This window comes from Ammospiza nelsoni, chromosome 22, assembly GCF_027579445.1.
Source record: "Ammospiza nelsoni isolate bAmmNel1 chromosome 22, bAmmNel1.pri, whole genome shotgun sequence".
Taxonomy (NCBI): Eukaryota; Metazoa; Chordata; class Aves; order Passeriformes; family Passerellidae; genus Ammospiza; species Ammospiza nelsoni.
This window is the reverse complement of record NC_080654.1, coordinates 2,457,501-2,466,498: the sequence shown is the minus strand read 5'-3', so window position 1 is coordinate 2,466,498 and position 8,998 is coordinate 2,457,501. Positions and strand designations below refer to the sequence as shown.

The window sequence follows — 8,998 nt, the reverse complement described above, 5'->3', positions numbered from 1 at the left end:
CAGCTGGAGGCTCGGTCCTTTCCCAGCCCCACGCTCCACCAGCGGCGTGGGCAGAAGGTTATTCTCCCCGGGGGCATTGGCAATCAATGTACCATGCACTAATGGATGCTTCCCCTATTGTCCCTGTGCGGGGCTGGATTGGCTGCGGGGCTGTGGGAAACACCGGCCATCCCCACACTCACGTATCTGCCCCGGCTCCCCGGGTATAAATAGAGGGATTTGGGAGCTGCCAGAGCATCTCATCACACTCGGCACACAGCAGCTGCCTGGGGTCTGTGCCCAGGGCTGAGCGCTCGCAATGGCTCCCAGCAATGCTCTCATGATCCACATGGAGGAGAAGCTGCTGCCAAAGGAAAAGAATAAAGTAAGTAGAGCCCCAGAGGGGATTGGAAGGGCTGGCCTGCTCGTAGAAAATAAATATAACGTGGGAGAAGAGGTCTGGGGGAGAGCAAATATGTTAAAGAGACATAAGGAGGATTGTATAGATTTTAATAAATTAAAACGAGTGGGAAATGGGCAGGCAGCATCACACAGCTCTCCTGCCAAAAACACGCATCGTTGAAGATACCAGAGCATCAGAGGGGAAACTGGGTCAGATCTCACCAAATCTCTGAAGATCTGCTCCCTCTCCCACAGCTGAGGAAGCCAAGGGAGGGTCAGGGAGAGGATCCTTTAATCACAGGGCTCTCTCCCTTTGCTTTTTGCAGCTGAGGAAGCCGGTGGTGGAGAAGATGCGCCGGGACCGCATTAACAGCAGCATCGAGCAGCTGAAGCTGCTCCTGGAGAAGGAGTTCCAGAGGCACCAGCCCAACTCCAAGCTGGAGAAAGCCGACATCCTGGAAGTGGCTGTCAGCTACCTGAAGCAGCAGAGCCAGCTGCAGGACCAAAAAGGTGAGAGCAGGGCAGGTATTGCTCACCTGGGGCTGCTCTCTAGCAGATCCAGCCAGGCAGGGGATGGAGCACCCCAGGCACATGAAAGTCACTGCACAAATTGTTGATTTGAGCTCCAGCAGGGTTTCCCTCCCTTCCCCACCTTCCCCCAAAAGTGTGGCTGTGCCCAGCACATGCCAGGCTCAGGAATGCCACTGATGCCAGGGTCACTGGGTGATGAAGGGTGTTGGGTCGTGCCCCATGTTTTGGTGATGATTTGGTCATGTTTTTGGTCATGATTTTAACCCGGAGCATTTGCTTTTTTCTTTCTCTCTCAGGTTTCATGCACAAGAGCCCAGAGCAGGACTTTAACAGCGGCTACCTGCGGTGCCTCAAGGAGGCCATGCACTTTCTGTCCTACTACGAGCCCAAGAAGGAGACCCAGGTACAGCTGATCAAGCACTTCTGCAAGGCCCAGCTGGCTGCAGATGCCTCCCACCCTGCAGCTCTGCGTGGCTCCCCCCTGTCTCCCTGTGTGCCCCCCAGAAAACAGCCTGCCCAGAAGAGCCTGCCTGCTGCTCCCACCATCTGGAGACCCTGGTAGAGATGCTGAACTTTATTCCCACGTTTTTGCTCCAAAAAAAAAAAAAAAAACCAGAGGGACCTGTGGTTTGTTAGTTCCTCTTCGAAGTAGGAAACGTTGCTTTCCAAAGGTGGGAGGAGGGGGTGGTTATTGTGGGTTTTTTTTTTCTGTCAGCAGAAATGAGGGTCGCTGGGTGGTTTCCCTTCATAGTGAAGGATTTTGGGTGTATCTTGCAGCAAATTTGTTGCTTTTATTGGTGGCTCCTGGCCAAAGGCAGGACCAAGTTCTGTGGTGATTTAGAGAGCAGGTGACCTTTGGTTTCCATCACTGGGCTGTCAGTGGAAATCTTTCTGCTGACTGCCTGGGTCACAGTTCAAGTGCTCCATTGTCTCCTGATAATGTATTGACCTTCCTCCAAGAAGGAGCCCTTTGGAGAATGTATTTTGTATCATAAAGAGGGGATTGAGCCTTTCCCTTTTGAGTGAAAGATGTCATTAAGAAAGGCTGATTCTGCTGAAGCTCCTCTGCTGTTTTTGGTGTCCTTCTTACAGAGAGTTGTGATGATCACAGAGAGCTCTGGGGACAATTCGCTTTGTGCTGCTCTCATTTGAGGGATAATTGGTGCCTTTTGTAAAGGAAATACCTCTGCTATACCTTAAGGAAAAGGGGGAGGAAGGGAGGGAGGCAATAAGTACTTTATAATCATTCACTGAGCACTGCTAAGGAGCTTAAAAAGCTTTTATAAAGTTGTGATGTATTCATCCTGTGTGATGTTCAACCTGCATGTCTTCGCTGTACAGTACAATAAAAATGGTTTTAGTCATTAATGCTTTGCTTTGGGATGATTAAAAGGGGTGACACTGCTGGGGTGGGGAAGCATCAGGAGGTGTCAGATCTGAGCCCTTCACTCCAATACATGAATAATGTACATGAATAATGTACATGAATTACACCTGGGAAATCCCTTTGGCAGAGCTGGATCTCAGATCCTGTAAGGAAGCAACCTCTGGAAAAATTATCAAAAATCAAAGTGGAAGTGAAATTGAAGTGGGGTGCTGAAAAGTGGCAACCTTTCAGATTTAACAGTGACCTATTGAGCCTCCAACAAATCACTCATTCCAAAGCCAACTTCATTTCCCCCACTCATTTTTCCACCAAGCAGAGATCAGCCTTGTGCTTTCTGCCTGTGCAAATTTCCCAATAACTTCCAAAGGGCTTGGCACCTGCCTCAGCTTGGGGATCTTTGAAGCAACCTGCAATGGGGTGAACTAATTTTGCTGGTTTAATTTTATGACACAAATTCTGTTAGGCTCCCTTTACTGAAGTGACATTAGCCCACATCTGGTTAAAAGTATAATTAGGAGAGGCTGAGGAAGCATTTCCTCTCCTAAATTATTTCCTTTTATTTTACCTTCTCTCCAAAATAAATCTGCACAAATAATCATTTCACAAAAGGATTTTCTAAACACAGTAATTCACTGGTTTGGGTTTATGATAGGGTACCTTCTCCTTCTTTCAGAGATACAGGAACAGCACAAAACACAAATTTTGGTCAAAAATTCAACTTTCCTCAGACTCCCTGGGAAAGCTGCCCTTGAAAAGCTGCATTTCAAGGTTTGAAACTCAGGGTTTGCTCCCAAACAAAAGCAAACACTCAATACCTGATCTTGTCAAAAGCAACCTGAGATCTGCTCAGCTGACAGATCAAACTGCATCCAGCACTGAGCCTGCCCAGTCCTCGCTGGGTTTGTGGTGAAATCCTCTGTTAACTACACAGAAATGCCCCAAAAAACAAACAGGGATGTGCTGCTCTGCCTCATTTTGGGCCATGGATCATTTTGGTTTCTTTAGGAAACTTAATCCACAAACACCAGAGGTTTATGTCCAAAAAGGAGACAGAGGAGCCTCTCTCTTTATTCAAATAAAGCCAAAAATGACCCCTCTGTCTCCATTATGGACATAATCCTCTGGTGTTTGTGGATTAATTTTCCTAACAGTTTTATTTTTCACAGGCTGGTTGAGTGCTCTTCAAGGTGGGCATTTGAATAAATAAAGCCAAAAAGGAATCCTCTGTCTCCTTTTTGGACATAAACCTCTGGTGTTTGTGGATTAATTTTCCTAACAGTTCTATTTCTGCGCAGGCTGGTTGAGTGCTCTTCAAGGTGGGGGTTTGGTACAGGTCTCTACCAGTGCTCCAGATTTATTCTTCCTGATGAGCTGCTAAATAATTCACAAGAGATATTTTTGGGTTGCTTAGCGAGCTTGAAGAAGTCACTCCAACCTCTGTGTGCTCAACTTGTCCTTGCCAATTAGCACAGGCTTCTGCACCCCAGCAAACTCCAGCTGTTGTCCATGCCTGGGGGGGATTTAAATCGAGCCTAATTAGGGCATTTTGGGGGAATTCGGGCTCAGCCCAGCCTGAGGTGCACTGCTGGAACCACAGCCACACGTGGCTGCTCTTCTAGGGATAGGATTCCATCCAAGGAACCAGGTGTGAGGGTCACAGCTCTGCAGGTTGGGTAAAAAATGAGTGTGAGGCAGAGAAACATTAAATTTCTCCTCCCTGGGCACTGGGAAGGGACCAAACCCCACGGGAAAAGCTGCTTTCTGTGGTCCAAGTGGTGCAAGTGTCCCCTTTTGCTTTCCATTGTTAGGAAAATTAATCCACAAACACCAGAGGTTTAGGTCCAAAAAGGAGACAGAGGAATCCCTTTTACTTTATTCAAATAAAGGGAGAAGCCATGGGATATCCCCCTGGGATCTCTCTAATTTTTGGAGGACCCAGTCTCCTTTTTATCCCAATTTCCAGCCACATTTCCCTTCTCTCTTTCCCCATTTCTGAGGTACTTGAGAGGCACAGAATTCCTGATACACCTGGTACCAAAGATTTCCCTCTAATGTACAGTCCTCCCTTTTCATTTTTAATTCTTATAGCATTTTAGGGGTCTTTCCCCATTTCTGAGGTACTTGAGAGGCACAGAATTCCTGATACGCTTGACACCAAAGATTTCCCAAAGATTTCCCTCTAATATACAACCTTCCCTGTTAATTTTTAATTCTTACAGAATTTGGGGGGTTTTCTCCATTTCTGAGGTGCTTGAGAGACACACACTTCCCAAAATGCCCTGATAGCAAAGATTTCCCCTCTAATGTATAACCATCCCTTTTAATTTTAAATTCTTACAGAATTTAGGGGTCTTTCCCCATTTCTGAGGTACTTGAGAGGTTCAAACTTCCTGATATACCTGATCCCAAAGATTTCCCTCTAATGTATAATCCTCCCTGTTAATTTTTAATTCTTACATAATTTAGGGGTTTTTCTTCCCCATTGTTTCTTTCATCTCTCAATGTCTAATTTCATTGATCAGCAAACCTAAAGTTTATTTGTAAAAGCAAATATCTTTTCCCATTCATCAACCGGTGGAATCTTCCCCATTGTTTCTTTCCTCTCCCAGTGCTGGTTTTATCTACCAGCAGCCCCACAGCTTGTCCGTAAAGACAAATCCACCATTCCTCTCACCACCAAGCCCAGCCTTGCCCCTCTGGGCTTTAATTTACCAATTACCCCCGAGCTAAAAGCCAGACCTCCAACCTGCCCAGCCCTTGCGCACCAAAGGTTATGTTTACAATTTATTAATTATTATCACTTCTCATAATTGAACTCAAAGCCTCTTAGGCCTCCTCCTGCCCCTGGGGTGACTCTCCCCTGCTCCCAACACATTCCCACCCTTAGGGAAAATGTTGTTTATTATGCCGATCCCACAGCTCAGGAATACTCTGCTGACAAAGCCCCCATTAACCTCAGAGTGTGGGCCTGAGTTTCTCGGAGTTTCCCACACTTTCTTCCCTATTTAGGGCATTCAGAGGCCCACAAAGGAAGCGTGCCTCACAACAGCCCACATTAGTGACGCTTTTTTGGCTCCTCATTGTGAGGAGCAGCAATTCCTGTCCCGATGGACCATCTGGAGAGCTCTTTTTCCCAAGGAGCGCATTGATCGATCAGTATTATGCCAAGGCCCTTTTAAAACTTGGGAACGTTATGCTCTTTGACACTAAATAGGTGTCTCAAGAGGGGTTGTCAGAAAGATTTTAAACCATTTAAGGGAAGGGAAAAAAAAAAATTTAAAATCGTAATTATTTCTTTAAAAACGCCGTCAGCGGCATCTGGGAGACAGGCCGGCATGGATGTAGGAAATGGTTTAAAATGAAAATGCTCTGAAATTGGTGTGAGCTATGAGTTGTGTGCTGGAAGGACAGTCACAGAGGTATAGGGCACTGCTTTTAAATGTGTGGCACAGATAGGGAAACAATGGGTTTGACAAGGAAATTCTGGGCTTGGCAAGGAAATTCTGAGTTTCCAAGATCTTTGCTGGTAGCCCACCCTCCTCCAGACCTGTTGCTCCATCGCAGCACACTGAGCTCCCCTTGTTAAGAAAATTAATCCACAAACACCACAGATTTATGTCCAAAAAGGAGACAGAGGTGTCCCTTTTACTTTATTTGAATAAAGGGAGAGGCCACGAGGCATCCCCTGGGGTCTCTCCAATTTTTGGAGGACACAGGCTCCTTTTTATCCCAATTTCCAGCCACATTTCCCTTCTCTCTTTCCCCATTTCTGAGGTACTTGAGAGGCACAGAATTCCTGATACACCTGGTACCAAAGATTTCCCTCTAATGTACAACCCTCCCTTTTAATTTTTAATTCTTATGGCATTTAGGGGTCTTTCCCCATTTCTGAGGTACTTGAGAGGTTCAGACTCCCTGATACCAAAGATTCCCCTCTTAATGTACAACCCTCCCTTTTAATTTTTAATTCTTTTGGAATTCAGGGGCTTTTCTTCCCCATTGTTTCTTTCGCCTCTCAATGTCTAACTTAATTTATCAGCAAACCCAAAGTTGATTTGTAAAAGCAAATACCCTTTTCCATTCATCAATCAGTGGAATCCTTCCCATTGTTTCTTTTATTTCTCCGTTTTATCTACCAGCAGCCCCACAGCTGGTTTGGAAAGACAAATCCACCATTCCTCTCAAAAATTAGAAGTTAAAAGTTGAATCCACGCTTGTGCTTGTGCTGTTGCTGCAGAGGGAAGTGAAGAATGGGATTTTCTGGATCCCATCCTGGGATTTTTTGGATCCCTCCAGGGATGAAGGAACAGCAGGGGATGGGGAGGAAGGAGGATGCTGGACCTGGGAGGACGCTGGGAGAGGGGAGGGAAGCTCTGACCCAATTTCCAGCGCTGGAAATATGAAATGAGCGGGTTTAAGGAACGCCACGCTGTCCCCAGCACGATGCTCCAAAGGGCTGGGGGTGATTAAAGGCTGATCCCTTCCTGCAAGGGCCGGGCAGATGGTGCTGCAGGCGGGGGCTCTCCCCAGGACCCTCCCAGGCACACTTCCATTGTTGGGCAGCAAAATGGGAAATCCTGGCAGCCCCCTCCATCCGCTGGGAATGCTGAGCCAGGCACGCAGCAGCCCTCTGCTCCCAAACCCCCCAAATTCCGGAGTTTTTCTGTATTTCCCGTGATATTTTCTGTATTTTCCATTATATTTTCTGAAAATTCCATGATATTTTCTGAAAAATACCTTTGCCGGGATTTCTTCTCCTGGGAAGCTGAGAAGCCTCAGAGAGCAATGAAAACAATAATTATCTCATTGCTTCTCCTGTTTTTGCTGCTTTGGAACATGGTCTAGAGATGGTTGAGCAACAGGTGCATGTTTGATTGGTTCCAGAGGGGAACCTGTGGGATTGCTGTGAGCTGAGGAACAACCCCAGGATTAATTCCCTTAACACTTTTAATTTTTAACATTTTTGGGTTTAACTTTTTTTTTTTTGACTCAGAGATGGGGTAACTGAGAGGTGTTTTAAAATTTTTTATTCCAGTTTTAGTCTTATGAGAAGGGTGAGATGCTACAGATATTATAATTTGTTATTATAATATATAAAATTATAATAATATAATTTATAAAATTGTAATAATATCATTTATTAAAATGCAATAATATTTTGTTATAATATTAGAAGTTAGCTATTTTTTAATTACAACACACTTTAAGTGTTTCTTAGCCTATTAGCTTTAAATACCTTAAAATTAATAATCTGAAATTATCCCTCATAAGTCCTACAACAATACACCTTTCATCATTCTATTTATCTAAAATATCTAATCTTACTTACAAAACCATCCTCTAAAACTTATTTCTAATTCACTTTCTCTCTCAACAACGTTTATCCTATTCTATGATATTTATAAATTAATATTTCCTATCTCAAAATTTATATACAAATACAAGCTATATAAACCTTCTATCAAATTTTAAGAATTTTCTTACAAATCCATTTCCCACACCTGCAGCCAGGGATAGCCCCAGCACCAAGGAATACTGCAGATTACTGCAGGAATACTGCAGATTACAAGCTGACAAAATAATTCAGTGAGCTGATTTTGAATGGGACTCATGGTGTTCAGTTATAGTTTTTGACAACCATCAAACCATTTTGATAACCAAGAATTAAAATTGTTGTGCCCTAAGTGATCCATCTAAACATAAAGTGTCTTTGGGCTGGGAAGGGAACACACCTGGCTTGTGGAAATTGTGGGAAAGGCTTTAAAATCTTCAGGTTAATAATTAAAAGTACAGGATCACCTTTAGCAGAATTATATCCTTTTATTCACCAGCCCTCTGTGTGATGGGACATTTTGCTATCCAGGTATCCACAGACACAGGTTTGGCCAGGGGAGGGATGCTCTGATTATTAAATCAGAGGTTTCCTGTTTGATTTTGAAAGGCAGACACAAGAAATAAGCAGGGTTTCCATCAATATTGTAAGAAACAGGTGTTCAAAAACAGCATGAGGCCTCCCCATGCCTGACAGATCCTGAACACGACTGAGTTTGTACTAGGTTGTGTTGGAAGGGGGCAGCAAACCTGAGCTGGCAGCTTAAAACAGCCTGGAAAAAAAAAAAATAAATATTGCCTCAAGGCATCTCCAATCCAGGATCCTGCCTGGTCCTTTCTCCTTCATTGCAGAGAAATCCCAAAACTGAGCAGAGTCACAGGAGGGCCTCACACCTGTGGAACAACCTGAAAAATGGGATAATAGAGCAAAATAACAGTCAGGAATTGACTTTTTGCTCCCTCTCAGTTGTCTGTAAATGGGAAATATATTTAGGTGGAGGCTCAGGAACAGCGAGGCATTTACAAAGTGGCATAAAATTAAACAGGACGTGTTTGGGAAAGACATCACAATCACGACATGTCACACGTAGGAAAGCCCAGATTACCCAAACAAAAGCAAGGAAGAGCTCTGGGTATAACTTACAGAGGGACTTTCAGCAATACACAGGAAAATATTCCAAGCTAACTGTTTGAAGGGCTCTCCCCTCGATTTTAGCCTGAAAATTATCTGGTACTGTATTCATCTAAGCACGGTTTAATGTCAATGAAAGGGTTTAGCCCCTCTAATTCTGCATCTTTCCCTTTTCAGCCTCTCTTTGGGGCGCAGAGCATTATCTCCTCCTGGGATCAGTGTTCTGCGCCTCATTT

The 8,998-nt window shown here is 44.5% G+C and overlaps 1 protein-coding gene across 1 annotated transcript; it reads left to right on the top strand.

The window, feature by feature from the left end:
• Positions 1-256: 256 nt before the first annotated feature.
• On the top strand, positions 257-2,280 carry HES5 (hes family bHLH transcription factor 5). The gene is made up of 3 exons (XM_059487559.1): positions 257-364; positions 708-891; positions 1,209-2,280. The coding sequence occupies exons 1-3, from the start codon at positions 299-301 to the stop codon at positions 1,472-1,474; spliced, it is 516 nt and encodes a 171-aa protein (XP_059343542.1). The 5' UTR covers positions 257-298; the 3' UTR covers positions 1,475-2,280.
• Positions 2,281-8,998: the final 6,718 nt, after the last annotated feature.

Excerpts from the sequence above, each read along its gene's own strand:
- HES5 (XM_059487559.1), top strand. The coding sequence starts at position 299 with ATGGCTCCCAGCAATGCTCTCATGATCCACATGGAGGAGAAGCTGCTG. Across the intron at positions 365-707 it reads TGCCAAAGGAAAAGAATAAA|CTGAGGAAGCCGGTGGTGGA; the intron begins GTAAGTAGAGCC and ends TGCTTTTTGCAG. Across the intron at positions 892-1,208 it reads CCAGCTGCAGGACCAAAAAG|GTTTCATGCACAAGAGCCCA; the intron begins GTGAGAGCAGGG and ends TTTCTCTCTCAG.